Below are 15577 nucleotides of genomic sequence, written 5' to 3' on the forward strand. Positions count from 1 at the left end.
CAATGTGTTAATATTCTGTGAAGAAAATATATATGTAAATTTAATTTTGTATTCACTGATTAAATTTGTATTTAAAGTTTTGCAAAAGGCAAGAGAATGATCAGATATTCTGGAAATGTATTTAAGCCTTTGACCATTGTTGTTCTATTGTAGTTCTGCTGTAAAGACAGTTTGGTTGTTTAGTAACAGAACCGATACGGGGGCTACTTGTGATAAAACAGACAGGGTTGGTTTAGACTGTTGACAGGTGAACTATATTTCACTACTCCACTCCTGCTGTCTGACTAAAATCCCACTACTCCACTCCTCCTGACTCTGACTAAAATCCCACTACTCCACTCCTCCTGACTCTGACTAAAATCCCACTACTCCACTCCTCCTGACTCTGACTAAATCCCACTACTCCACTCCTGCTGTCTGACTAAAATCCCACTACTCTACTCCTGCTGTCTGACTAAAATCCCACTACTCCACTCCTGCTGTCTGACTAAAATCCCACTACTCTACTCCTCCTGACTCTGACTAAAATCCCACTACTCTACTCCTCCTGACTCTGACTAAAATCCCACTACTCCACTCCTCCTGACTCTGACTAAAATCCCACTACTCTACTCCTCCTGACTCTGACTAAAATCCCACTACTCCACTCCTCCTGACTCTGACTAAAATCCCACTACTCCACTCCTCCTGACTCTGACTAAAATCCCACTACTCCACTCCTGCTGAGTCTGACTAAAATCCCACTTCTCTACTCCTCCTGACTCTGACTAAAATCCCACTACTCCACTCCTCCTGACTCTGACTAAAATCCCACTACTCCACTACTCCTGACTCTGACTAAAATCCCACTTCTCTACTCCTCCTCCAGACACTAATAGCCCCTACACACAGACACTAATACCCCCCTACACACAGACACTTATATCCCCCTACACACAGACACTATTACCCCCCTACACACAGACACTAATATCCCCCTACACACAGACACTAATACCCCCTACACACAGACACCAATACCCCCCTACACACAGACACTAATACCCCCCTACACAGACACTAATACCCCCCTACACAGACACTAATACCCCCCTACACACAGACACTTATACCCCCCTACACACAGACACTATTACCACCCCACACACAGACACTATTACCCCCCTACACACAGACACTAATACCCCCCCACAGACAGACACTATTACCCCCCTACACACAGACACTATTACCCCCCTACACTACAGACCCCCCCCCTACGCACAGACACTAATACCCCCCTACACACAGACACTATTACCCCCCTACACACAGACACTAATACCCCCCCACACACAGACACTATTACCCCCCTAAACACAGACACTATTACCCCCTACACACAGACACTAATACCCCCCTACACACAGACACTAATACCCCCCTACACAGACACTAATACCCCCCTACACAGACACTAATACCCCCCTACACACAGACACTTATACCCCCCTACACACAGACACTATTACCACCCCACACACAGACACTATTACCACCCCACACACAGACACTATTACCCCCCTACACACAGACACTAATACCCCCCCACAGACAGACACTATTACCCCCCTACACACAGACACTATTACCCCCCTACACTACAGACCCCCCCCTACACACAGACACTAATATCCCCCTACACACAGACACTATTACCCCCCTACACACAGACACTAATACCCCCCCACAGACAGACACTATTACCCCCCTACACACAGACACTATTACCCCCCTACACTACAGACCCCCCCCCTACACACAGACACTAATACCCCCCTACACACAGACACTATTAACCCCCTACACACAGACACTAATACCCCCCCACACACAGACACTATTACCCCCCTACACACAGACACTATTACCCCCTACACACAGACACTAATACCCCCCCTACACAAAGACACTATTACCCCCCCTACACACAGACACTAATACCCCCATACACACTGACCCCCCCCCCCCCCCACACACATCCCCCTGCCCTCACCGTGACGACAGACACCCCCCTCCCACACACACACATCCCCCTGCCCTCACCGTGACGACAGACCCCCCCCCCCACACACACATCCCCCCTGCCCTCACCGTGACGACAGACACCCCCCCACACACACACATCCCCCCCTGCCCTCACCGTGACCACCCCCCCCCCCCACATCCCCCCTGCCCTCACCGTGACGACAGTGGTAGAGGATAGTTGTAGCAGCTCCCCCAGGTCTGAAGACACCACCACAAAGGTGTAGCTGGGTCCAGCCTCATGGTCCAGAACCGACAGGGTTGTGATCCAGCCCGTTTTACTGTCAATGGAGAACACTGGTCCGGTACCAGTGGAACTAGTTGAACCAGTACTGGTACCAGTAATACCAAATGAGGAACCGGCTGAGGTGCGGTCTGATCTGTTCTCCTGGATCTGGTTAAGTGGAGGACCCAAGCTATAGGTGACCTGGAAAAAAGAGGAGGAGGAAAGGAGGAGGAGGAGGGGAAAAGGAGGATGAGGAACAAGAGGAGAAGTAAGAGATGAGGAGGGGGAAAGGAGGAGGAGGGGGGGGAAAGGAGGAGGAGGGGGGGAAAGGAGGAGGAGGGGGGGAAAGGAGGAGGAGGAGGGGGAAAGGAGGAGGAGGAGGGGGAAAGGAGGAGGAGGAGGAGGAGGGGGAAAGGAGGAGGAGGAGGGGGAAAGGAGGAGGAGGAGGGGGAAAGGAGGAGGAGGGGGGGAAAGGAGGAGGAGGGGGGGAAAGGAGGAGGAGGAGGGGGAGGGGGAAAGGAGGAGGAGGAGGGGGAGGGGGAAAGGAGGAGGAGGAGGGGGAAAGGAGGAGGAGGGGGGGGAGGGGGAAAGGAGGAGGAGGAGGGGGAAAGGAGGAGGAGGGGGGGGAGGGGGAAAGGAGGAGGAGGAGGGGGAGGGGGAAAGGAGGAGGAGGAGGGGGAAAGGAGGAGGAGGAGGGGGAAAGGAGGAGGAGGGGGAAAGGAGGAGGAGGAGGAGGAAAGGAGGAGAAGGAACAAGAGGAGAAGTAAGAGATGAGGAGGGGGAAAGGAGGAGGAGGAGGAGGAGGAGGGGGAAAGGAGGAGGAGGGGCGGGGGAACAACAGGAGGAAGGGGAAGGGGAAAAGGAGGATGAGGAACAAGAGGATAAGTAAGAGATGAGGAGGGGGAAAGGAGGAGGAGGGGGAAAGGAGGAGGAGGAGGAGGAGGAGGGGGAAAGGAGGAGGAGGAGGGGGAAAGGAGGAGGAGGAGGAGGAGGAGGAGGGGGAAAGGAGGAGGAGGAGGGGGAAAGGAGGAGGAGGAGGGGGAGGGGGAAAGGAGGAGGAGGAGGGGGAAAGGAGGAGGGAGGAGGGGGAAAGGAGGAGGAGGAGGGGGAAAGGAGGAGGAGGAGGGGGAAAGGAGGAGGAGGAGGGGGGAAAGGAGGTGGAGGAGGGGGAAAGGAGGAGGAGGAGGGGGGAAAGGAGGAGGAGGAGGGGGAAAGGAGGTGGAGGGGTGGGGGGAACAACAGGAGGAAGGGGAAGGGGAAAAGGAGGATGAGGAACAAGAGGAGAAGTAAGAGATGAGGAGGGGGAAGAGGGGGAGGAATAGGAGGACAGTGGTATAGTTAAGGGTAAATGCCATTTACACCCCATTGTGCGAGTGTTTAATCAAATCAAATGTATTTATAAAGCCCTTCGTACATCAGCTGATATCTCAAAGTGCTGTACAGAAACCCAGCCTAAAACCCCAAACAGCAAGCAATGCAGGTGTAGAAGCACTGTGGCTAGGAAAACAAAACATAGTTTACCCATCTATTGGGGAAATAGAGGCTTGTGAAAGTATTTTCCTATTTCGTTGCCTTACAGCCTTAAATGTTTTTGGGGGATTGGTATCATTTGATTTACACAACATGTCTACCAATTTTTTTATTATGAAACAAACAAATAAGACTGAAAACTTTAGCGTGCATAACTATTTACCCCCCCCCCCCCCCCCCCCCCCCCCCCCCCCCCAAAAATCAATACTTTGTTGAGCCACCTTTTGCAGCAATTACAGCTGCAAGTCTCTTGGGGTATGTCTCTATAAGCTTGGCACATCTAGCCACTGGGATTTTTGCCCATTTTTCAAAGCAAAACTGGTCCAGCTCCTTCAAGTTGGATGGGTCCTGCTGGGTCCTGCTGGTGTACAGCAATATTTAAGTCATACCACAGATTCTCAATTGGATTAAGGTCTGGGCTTTGACTAGGCCAGTCCAAGACATTTAAATGCTTCTCCTTAAACCACTCAAGTGTTGCTTTAGCAGTATGCTCAGGGTCATTGTCCTGCTGGAAAGGGAACCTCCGTCCGAGGCTCAAATCTCTGGAAGACTGAAACAGGTGTCCCTCAAGAATTTCCCTGTATTTAGCGCTATCCATCATTCCTTCAATTCTGACCAGTTTCCCAGTCCCTGACGATGAAAAACATCCCCACAGCATGGTGGTGGCAGCATCATGCTGGTATGGCAATTGCTTGGCATCCGACCGCAAGGCACTACAGAGGGTAGTGAGTGCGACCCAGTACATCACTCGGGCCGAGCTGCCTGCCATCCAGGACCTCTATATCAGGCGATGTCAGAGGAAGGCCTTAAAAATTGTCGAAGACTCCCAGCCACCCAAGCAATAGTTCTTTCTGCTATCACGTGGCAAGCGGTAGCACTGCCCCAAGTCTGGAACCAACAGGACCCTGAACAGCTTCTACCCCCAAGCCATAAGACTGCTAAATAGCATAGTTAGGCAGGGTAGCTATTTGTTAGTTAGTTATTTAACTCTCTGCATTGAACCTTTTGCACTAACTTTCTTTTCCTCATCACATACTGCTGGTGATTATCTGGCACTTTATTCCTAGTTATTTGTACATATCTACCTGAATGACCTCGTACCCCGGCACATCGACTCGGTACTGGTACCCCGTGTATATAGCAGAGTTATCATTACTCATTGTGTATTTATTATTACTCCTCATTACTTTTCTATTATTTCTCAATTTTCTTTATCCCTGCAATCCCGGTTAAGGTGCCGTAAGCATTTCACTCATAGCATGTTGTTTACGAAGCATGTGACTTATTAAATTTAAACTTAATTCACCGCGAACAGCGATCATTATTTCCCCAACATTTTTTTTACGACTATAAAGTACTACTTAGATGATGATATAATACAAAGATGATAACATGATACTAAGATGATGATATAATACTAAGATGATAATATGATACTAAGATGATAATATGATACTAAGATGATAATATTATATTTAGATGATAATATAATACAAAGATGATAACATGATACTAAGATGATAACATAATACAAAGATGATAACATGATACTAAGATGATAACATAATACAAAGATGATAACATGATACTAAGATGATAACATAATACAAAGATGAGAACATGATACTAAGATGATAATATAATACAAAGATGATATAATACTAAGATGATGACGATGATTCTAACATGATAATATGATACTAAGATGATGATATGATACTAAGATGATAATAATGATTCTAACATGATAATATGATACTAAGATGATGATATGATGATCATATAATAACATGATATGATAACATGACACTAAGATGATAATATAATACTTAGATGATATATGATACTAAGATGATAATATAATACTATGATACTAAGATGATAATATGATACTAAGATCATAATATGATAATGAGATGATATGATAATAAGATGATAATATAATATGATAATAAGATGATAATATAATATGATAATAAGATGATAATATAATATGATAATAAGATGGTAATATAATATTAAGATGATACTATGATAATAATATGATAATGAGATGATATGATAATAAGATGATAATATAATATGATAATAAGATGATAATATAATATGATAATAAGATGGTAATATAATATTAAGATGATACTATGATAATAATATGATAATAAGATGATAATATGACATGATAATAAGATTATAATATGATACTAAGATGATAATATTGTACTAAGACGATAATATAATACTACGATAACATGCTACTAAGATGATAATATGATAATGAGATGATAATATGATAATATGATAATACGATAATAATATTATATTTAGATGATAACATGATAATAAGATGATAATATAATACTATGGTACTAAGATGATAATATGATAATAAGATGATAATATAATATGATAATCAGATGATAATATTATACTAAGATGATAACATGATAATAATGAAGTTAATAATAACAGAGAAGACAATATAATACCTGTCCGTTTGAGCCCCAGTCAGGGTCGAGCGCCCGCACCTGGACCACCCTGGTACCCACGGGCATCCCCTCCATCACCATGGCAACGTAGGAACTGGTCTCGAACAATGGCTTGTTGTCATTTATGTCCAGAATCTATTGAGAGAGGAGGAGGAGAGCTAAGTAAACTGAATCAAAGTCTTTGGAAAGGGTAGAAACCCAACCTCCACATGTTTAATATGGTATTCTACAGTCCTGCCACACACACACACACACACACACACACACACACACACACACACACACACACACACACACACACACACACACACACACACACACACACAGACACAGACACACACACACATCAATTCCTCACCTTCACCTCCACGTTGACAGTAGAGATGGACTCTATGAGGTCTCGTCGTGTCGTAGTAGAGACAGACACACACACACGTCAATTCCTCACCTTCACCTCCACGTCGACAGTAGAGATGGACTCTATGAGGTCTCGTCGTGTCGTAGTAGAGACAGACACACACACACACACACACACGTCAATTCCTCACCTTCACCTCCACGTCGACAGTAGAGATGGACTCTATGAGGTCTCGTCGAGTCGTAGCTGAGACTTTAAACCTGAAGATGCTGACCAGTTCATAGTCCAGAGGATTGGTCAGCCGGACCAGACCCGTCTCTCTCTCCACCAGGAACGTACCTCCCTGTAGAGAAACACAAAAGGGCAGGATCATTATGATGTCATACAGGCTTATAACAAACAAAAAAGTATGACAATGCATTAGAAACTGTATTAGAAACAACAAACTATGTTTTAAGTGAGAAGTAGACATTGGTCTGAAGCTCCCAAAAAAAGAGGGATTACCTCCTCTTAGAGTGTGAATTAGGATGTTTGAGAAGGTTTGAATCCTAAGCAACACATTGTTTGCAGGACGATAGAACAACATAGCTACTGTAGGAGGTCAAAGCTGGGTGCTGGAAATCCTTGGTAGAGCATGGGTGAAGTAGGCATTGTTGTGCTGATGTGAATATCCTTTCTTTTTTGGCTTTAGACCAATGCCTACTTCTCACTTAAAAGTTTTTTTTTTCCCTTCTAATTTCCATGTTTTATACAACATTATTACACAACATTATTGTACAACATTATTACACAACATTATTGTACAACATTACACAGCAATGAAAGTAAAACGTAAGAGTATATTAGCCAAAGAAAGATAAAATAGGAAAGAGTGAAAAGTCTGACAGGAGATCCTCTCAGAGCATAGATAACGTCTTACGTCCAAACACATAGAAATACAACAAGTAGAACAGACTGGTGCTTCAATAGGAATGTTGGCTATAAATGAACAACATACAGAAACAGGGTTTATTGTCCTAGAATAAGTCTAAATTGTATGTTTAAAACTTCACTGAAACAGGAGCAAGAAAGGAATAAGGAGTATGATCCTTATTCAATTGTAATACATATTCTATTCATTCCACATCTATAACTACTACTACATTTGGCAGCCTTTTTTTCGCGGGCTTCCGGGCATTTACTCATTCATCAACATGGACGTCAGCATGAAGACTGTGTGGCTTGTTGGACTTTCATGGATCCACTGGTCTGAGAAGAAAGCATCACAACATCTCCTTTGACTACAGTCAGATTAGGTGGCTCGGAGAGCGAGGAATGCAGTGGGTCAAACTGCTCTATGTTGTTCTAAGGTAGCAGAGGGCCTTGTGCTTCTGCTCACCCTGACATCATAGTCACCCGCCTCGGTGGGGACAGCCCTGGGTTCGTCAGATGAGAGCTGATTTAGAGGTAGTCATCTGAATGTTCCCCGGGACAACGGTGGTCTACTCTGACATCACACAGTGGGAGGAGTTGGACAGTCCAGTGGGAGGAGGACATCAACAAGCCCATAGAGATGGTCCAATGGGAGGAGGACATCAACAAGCCATAGAGATGGTCCAATGGGAGGAGAACATCAACAAGCCCATAGAGATGGTCCAGTGGGAGGACATCAACAAGCCCATAGAGATGGTCCAGTGGGAGGACATCAACAAGCCCATAGAGATGGTCCAGTGGGAGGAGAACATCAACAAGCCCATAGAGATGGTCCAGTGGGAGGAGGACATCAACAAGCCCATAGAGATGGTCCAGTGGGAGGACATCAACAATCCCATAGAGATGGTCCAATGGGAGGAGGACATCAACAAGCCATAGAGATGGTCCAGTGGGAGGACATCAACAAGCCCATAGAGATGGTCCAGTGGGAGGAGAACATCAACAAGCCCATAGAGATGGTCCAGTGGGAGGACATCAACAAGCCCATAAAGATGGTCCAGTGGGAGGAGAACATCAACAAGCCCATAGAGATGGTCCAATGGGAGGAGGACATCAACAAGCCCATAGAGATGGTCCAATGGGAGGAGGACATCAACAAGCCCATAGAGATGGTCCAGTGGGAGGAGAACATCAACAAGCCCATAGAGATGGTCCAGTGGGAGGACATCAACAAGCCCATAGAGATGGTCCAGTGGAAGGAGGACATCAACAAGCCCATAGAGATGGTCCAGTGGGAGGAGGACATTAACAAGCCCATAGAGATGGTCCAGAGGGAGGACATCAACAAGCCCATAGAGATGGTCCAGTGGGAGGACATCAACAAGCCCATAGAGATGGTCCAGTGGGAGAACGTCAACAAGCCCATAGAGATGGTCCAGTGGGAGAACGTCAACAAGCCCATAGAGATGGTCCAGTGGGAGGACGTCAACAAGCCCATAGAGATGGTCAACAAGCCCATAGAGATGGTCAACAAGCCCATAGAGATGGTCCAGTGGGAGGAGAACATCAACAAGCCCATAGAGATGGTCCAGTGGGAGGACATCAACAAGCCCATAGAGATGGTCCAGTGGGAGGAGAACTATTAGCTTTTTGTACTGAAATACAAAGTGTTATGTTTGGGGCAAATCAAATACAACACATTACTGAGTAACACTCTCCTTATTTTCAAGCATAGTGGTGGCTGCATCATGTTATGGGTATGCTTGTAATTGTTAAGGACTCAGGATAAGAAATAAACGTAAGAACAGGCAAAATCCTAAAAGAAACCTGCTTCACTCTGCTTTTCAATAGACAGAGTTGAATTCACCTTCCAGCAGGACAATAACCTAAAACACAAGGCCAAATCTACACTGGAGTTGCTTAGCAAGAAGACAGTGAATGTTCCTGAGTGGCCAAGTTACAGTTTTGACATGAAAAATCTATGGCAAACCTGAAAATGGTGGTCTAGCAATGATCAACAACCAATTTGACAGAGCTTGGATAATTGTGGGAAAGGAATTACAGCAAATGTTGCACAATCCAGGTGTGGAAAGCTCTTAGAGACTTTCTCAGAAAGACTCTGAGCTGTTAGCAGTGACAAACGTGCTTCTACATAGTATGGACTCAGGGGTGTGAATACTTATGTAAACGAGATATTTCTGTATTCATTTTACATAAATTAGTAAACATTTCGAAAAGCACGTTTTAACTTGGTCAATATGGGGTATTGTGATGTCATTATGGGGTATTGTGATGTCATTATGGGGTATTGTGATGTCATTATGGGGTATTGTGTGTAGATGGGTGAGAAAAACACATTTATTTAATACATTTTGAATACAGGCTGGAACACAACAAAATGTGGAATAATTCAAGGGGTAGGAATACTTTCTGAAGGCACTGTACCGTACTTTGCATGTTTGTTATCTAAATAACTTTCAACTGACTGGTGTTAGCTAGCTACAGGGGCTAACGTTAGCTGCTGGACTTTGTACAAGAAAGCTAACGTTAGCTGCCGGACTTTGGACAAGAAAGCTAACGTTAGCTGCTGGACTTTGTACAAGAAAGCTAACGTTAGCTGCTGGACTTTGTACAAGAAAGCTAACGTTAGCTGCTGGACTTTGTACAAGAAAGCTAACGTTAGCTGCTGGACTTTGTACAAGAAAGCTAACGTTAGCTGCCGGACTTTGGACAAGAAAGCTAACGTTAGCTGCTGGACTTTGGACAAGAAAGCTAACGTTAGCTGCTGGACTTTGTACAAGAAAGCTAACGTTAGCTACGTAGAGTCGGCTAGTTACAGCGCCTTCATAAAGTATTCAGACCACTTGACTTTTTCCACTTTTTGTTTGTTACAGCCTTCCTCTAAAATTGATTAAATAAATAAAAAATCCTCAGCATTATCCCATAATGACGAAGCGAAAACAGACAGGATTGTGTAGAGGCACAGATCTGGGGAGGTGTACCAAAACATTTCTGCAGCACAGAAGGTCCCCAAGAACAGAGTGGCCTCCATTATTATTAAATGGAATACGTTTGGGACTACCAACACTCTTCCTAGAGATGGCCGCCCGGCCAAACTGAGCAATAGGGGGAGAAGGGCCTTGGTCAGGGAGGTGACCAAGAACCTGATGGTCACTCTGACAGAGGTTCAGAGTTCCTCTGTGGAGATGGAAGAAACTTCCAGAAGGACAACCATCTCTGCAGCACTACACCAATCAGGCCTTTATGGTAGAGTGCCCAGACGGAAGCCTCTCCTCAGTAAAAGGTACATCACAGCCCACTTGGAGTTTGTCAAAAGGCACCTAAAGGACTCTGACCATGAGAAACAATATTCTCTGGTCTGTTGAAACCAAGATTGAACAGTTTGGCCTGAATGCCAAGCGTCACGTCTGAAGGAAACCTGGCACCATCCCAACGGTGAAGTATGGTGGTGGCATTATCATGCTTTGGAGATGTTTTCAGCGGCAGGGACTGGGAGAGTAGTCAGGATCGAGGGAAAGATGAACAGCGCAAAGTACAGAGAGATCCTTGATGAAAACCTGCTCCAGAGCATTCAGGACCTCAGACTGGGGCGAAGGTTCACCTTCCAACAGGACAACGACTCTAAGCACACAGCCAAGACAATGCAGGAGTAGCTTCGGGTCAAGTCTCTGAATGTCCTTGAGTGGCCCAGCTAGAGCCCGGACTTGAACCCGATCGAACATCTCTGGGGAGACCTGAAAATAGCTGTGCAGCAACGCTCCCCATCCAACCTGACAGAGCTTGAGAGGATCTACAGAGAAGAATGGGAGAAACTCTTCAAATACAGGTGTGCCAAGCTTGTAGCGTCATACACAATAAGACTTGAGGCTTTAATCACTGCCAAAGGTGCTTCAACAAAGTACTGAGTGAAGAGTCTGAATAATTATGTAAATGTGAGATTTACATTTTTTATTATTATTTTTTATTTTTATTATTAAAAGAATTACAAACCTATTTTTGCTTTGTCATTATGGGGTATTGTGTGTAGATTGATGACGGTAAAAAAACAATGTAATCCATTTTAGAATAAGACCAACGTAACAAAATGTGGAAAAAGCCAAAGGGTCTGAATACTTCACGAATGCCCTGTATCTCATAAATTATAAATAATATGGTTCTTTCCTGGTTGCTGTCGGGAGTCTCTCCGCCCACAGCGGTGTAAGCCCCAGTCTGTCCTGGGGCCAGGTATATGTTTCCCAGGGCTGTGCCCACAGGTGTGTCCTCTGGTATGGTGAAGGAGTACTGAGGCTGGGTGAAGGAGGGGACCAGGGCATCCGGGGGGAGGACATGGATGAAGGCTGAGACCAGAGAATGTTTTGCCGGGGAGCCACGGTCTGTAGCCTTGACAAAGAAGGATAGGATGGTTCCCTGGAGATGGAGAAGAGATCCTTTCGTCACCATCCAACCACTGTCTGGCTCCACCTGGTGGAAAAAAGAAGAAGATCAGTTGTCAAATAGGTTGTGTGCTTTTCAAAGACCCGACCCTAGACACAGCCCCCGCCTCACCCACCTCCAGTACGTCAACCAGGGGCAGGCGGGCCTCGCTGTACAGGGAATAGATGACCCGTCCATTGGGTCCAGCGTCAAGGTCTGAGGCCTGGATCTGGGTAACCAAGGATCCTTTAGCCACATTGGACTTGATGCTCATACGATACTCCACCGCCCTGAACCGAGGGGCGTTGTCATTCTCATCAGTCAACACAACACGGACTGTACAGAATGCTGCACGACCTGGCAAACATGATAGTGACAGTGTTATGTAGTAGACATGATAGTAGCAGTGTTATAGACATGATAATAACAGTGTAGTAGACATGATAGTAACAGTGTTATGTTGTAGACATGATAGTAACAGTGTTATAGACATGATAGTAACAGTGTTATAGACATGATAGTAACAGTGTTATGTTGTAGACATGATAGTAACAGTGTTATAGACATGATAATAACAGTGTAGTAGACATGATAGTAACAGTGTTATGGACATGATAGTAACAGTGTTATAGACATGATAGTAACAGTGTTGTAGACATGATAGTAACAGTGTTATAGAAATGATAGTAACAGTGTTATAGACATGATAGTAACAGTGTTATAGACATGATAGTAACAGTGTTATGTTGTAGACATGATAGTAACAGTGTTGTAGACATGACAGTAACATTGTTGTAGACATGATAGTAACAGTGTTATAGACATGATAGTAACAGTGTTGTAGACATGATAGTAACAGTGTTATATACATGATAGTAACAGTCTTGTAGACATGATAGTAACAGTGTTGTAGACATGATAGTAACAGTGTTATAGACATGATAGTAACAGTGTTGTAGACATGATAGTAACAGTGTTGTAGACATGATAGTAACAGTGTTATAGACATGATAGTAACAGTGTTATGTTATAGACATGATAGTAACAGTGTTGTAGACATGATAGTAACAGTGTTATAGACATGATAGTAACAGTGTTATAGACATGATCGTAACAGTGTTATAGACATGATAGTAACAGTGTTATAGACATGATAGTAACAGTGTTAAAGACATGATAATAACAGTGTAGTAGACATGATAGTAACAGTGTTGTAGACATGATAGTAACAGTGTTATAGACATGATAGTAACAGTGTTATAGACATGATAGTAACAGTGTAGTAGACATGATAGTAACAGTGTAGTAGACATGATAGTAACAGTGTTGTAGACATGACAGTAACATTGTTGTAGACATGATAGTAACAGTGTTGTAGACATGATAGTAACAGTGTTGTAGACATGATAGTAACAGTGTTATAGACATGATAGTAGCAGTGTTGTAGACATGATAGTAACAGTGTTATAGACATGATAGTAACAGTGTTATGGACATGATAGTAACAGTGTTATAGACATGATAGTAAGTGTTGTAGACATGATAGTAACAGTGTTATAGACATGATAGTAACCGTGTTATAGACATGATAGTAACAGTGTAGTAGACATGATAGTAACAGTGTAGTAGACATGATAGTAACAGTGTTGTAGACATGATAGTAACATTGTTGTAGACATGATAGTAACAGTGTTGTAGACATGATAGTAACAGTGTTGTAGACATGATAGTAACAGTCTTGTAGACATGATAGTAACAGTGTTGTAGACATGATAGTAACAGTGTTATGGACATGATAGTAACAGTGTTATAGACATGATAGTAACAGTGTTATGTTATGGATGCTGAATGTGTTATTGATACTTTGATCATTGATGCTCTACTGATGATTGATGAAACCACTCGGCTCGAAGGACCATTCAAAACTATACTGGCATTTCACAAACAAACAAACACACAAACATACACCCCCCTCCCCCCAAACATACACCCGCCCCTCCCCCCAAACACATACCCTCCCCCTCTCTGTACCTCCTCCGTCAAGGGCCATGACGGTGAGGACTATGTCCTTGTTGCTAGGGTTTTCACGGTCTAGTTTCTGTGCGGTGGTGATGAGGCCTTTAGCGTCGATGCTGAATTTACTCTTCCCCAAGTCGTTGATGAACGTGAAGGTCACCTGACCAAACAGACCTGAGTCCTCATCCGTAGCACGCACCTGGAGGGAGAATCATGATTTATTGATTGATTAGTCGGTTGGCTGGTTGGTTTATTGATTGATTAGTATTGACACAATCAACACTAGATTATAGTTCTGTGATCATCTCTTTCATTTGAATTCTTAACTCAAACAAGAACACACCAGCAGTTATCATCATACATACAGTTTATAAAGAAATCCTGTCAGATATTTGAATTCTAAAGTATGCATGCAGGTTAGCTCTCACCTGTAGAGGTTAGTGTCAGTGTTACCTCTCACCTGTAGAAGTTAGTGTCAGTGTTACCTCTCACCTGTAGAAGTTAGTGTCAGTGTTAGCTCTCACCTGTAGAAGTTAGTGTCAGTGTTAGCTCTCACCTGTAGAAGTTAGTGTCAGTGTTAGCTCTCACCTGTAGAGGTTAGTGTCAGTGTTACCTCTCACCTGTAGAAGTTAGTGTCAGTGTTAGCTCTCACCTGTAGAAGTTAGTGTCAGTGTTACCTCTCACCTGTAGAAGTTAGTGTCGGTGTTACCTCTCACCTGTAGAGGTTAGTGTCAGTGTTACCTCTCACCTGTAGAAGTTAGTGTCAGTGTTACCTCTCACCTGTAGAGGTTAGTGTCAGTGTTACCTCTCACCTGTAGAAGTTAGTGTCAGTGTTACCTCTCATCTGTAGAAGTTAGTGTCAGTGTTACCTCTCACCTGTAGAAGTTAGTGTCAGTGTTACCTCTCACCTGTAGAAGTTAGTGTCAGTGTTACCTCTCACCTGTAGAAGTTAGTGTCAGTGTTAGCTCTCACCTGTAGAAGTTAGTGTCAGTGTTACCTCTCACCTGTAGAAGTTAGTGTCAGTGTTAGCTCTTACCTGTAGAAGTTAGTGTCAGTGTTACCTCTCACCTGTAGAAGTTAGTGTCAGTGTTACCTCTCACCTGTAGAAGTTAGTGTCAGTGTTACCTCTCACCTGTAGAGGTTAGTGTCAGTGTTAGCTCTCACCTGTAGAAGTTAGTGTCAGTGTTACCTCTCACCTGTAGAAGTTAGTGTCAGTGTTAGCTCTTACCTGTAGAAGTTAGTGTCAGTGTTACCTCTCACCTGTAGAAGTTAGTGTCAGTGTTAGCTCTTACCTGTAGAAGTTAGTGTCAGTGTTAGCTCTCACCTGTAGAAGTTAGTGTCAGTGTTACCTCTCACCTATAGAAGTTAGTGTCAGTGTTAGCTTTCACCTGTAGAGGTTAGTGTCAGTGTTACCTCTCACCTGTATGACTCTGGATCCAGCAGGTGCGTTCTCTCTGGTCTCCGCCAGGTAGAACCTCTGACTGAAAACTGGACTGTAGAGGTTTGCTCCCAACACATACACATTGACCTGGGAAAATCATATTCATC

General features: G+C 44.1%; 1 protein-coding gene across 1 annotated transcript in view; it reads right to left on the reverse strand.

Annotated features, from left to right (window-relative positions):
- fat3b (FAT atypical cadherin 3b) overlaps positions 1–15577 on the reverse strand; it is a 333323-nt gene that overhangs the window by 61368 nt on the left and 256378 nt on the right. Inside the window, 7 exon segments of the mRNA XM_031809102.1 lie at positions 2222–2491; positions 6310–6444; positions 6858–7008; positions 11760–12061; positions 12150–12370; positions 14045–14228; positions 15450–15557. Of these exon segments, the coding sequence (XP_031664962.1) occupies positions 2222–2491; positions 6310–6444; positions 6858–7008; positions 11760–12061; positions 12150–12370; positions 14045–14228; positions 15450–15557 (1371 nt within the window).

The sequence above is a fragment of the Oncorhynchus kisutch genome, linkage group LG29 (assembly GCF_002021735.2).
Source record: "Oncorhynchus kisutch isolate 150728-3 linkage group LG29, Okis_V2, whole genome shotgun sequence".
Taxonomy (NCBI): Eukaryota; Metazoa; Chordata; class Actinopteri; order Salmoniformes; family Salmonidae; genus Oncorhynchus; species Oncorhynchus kisutch.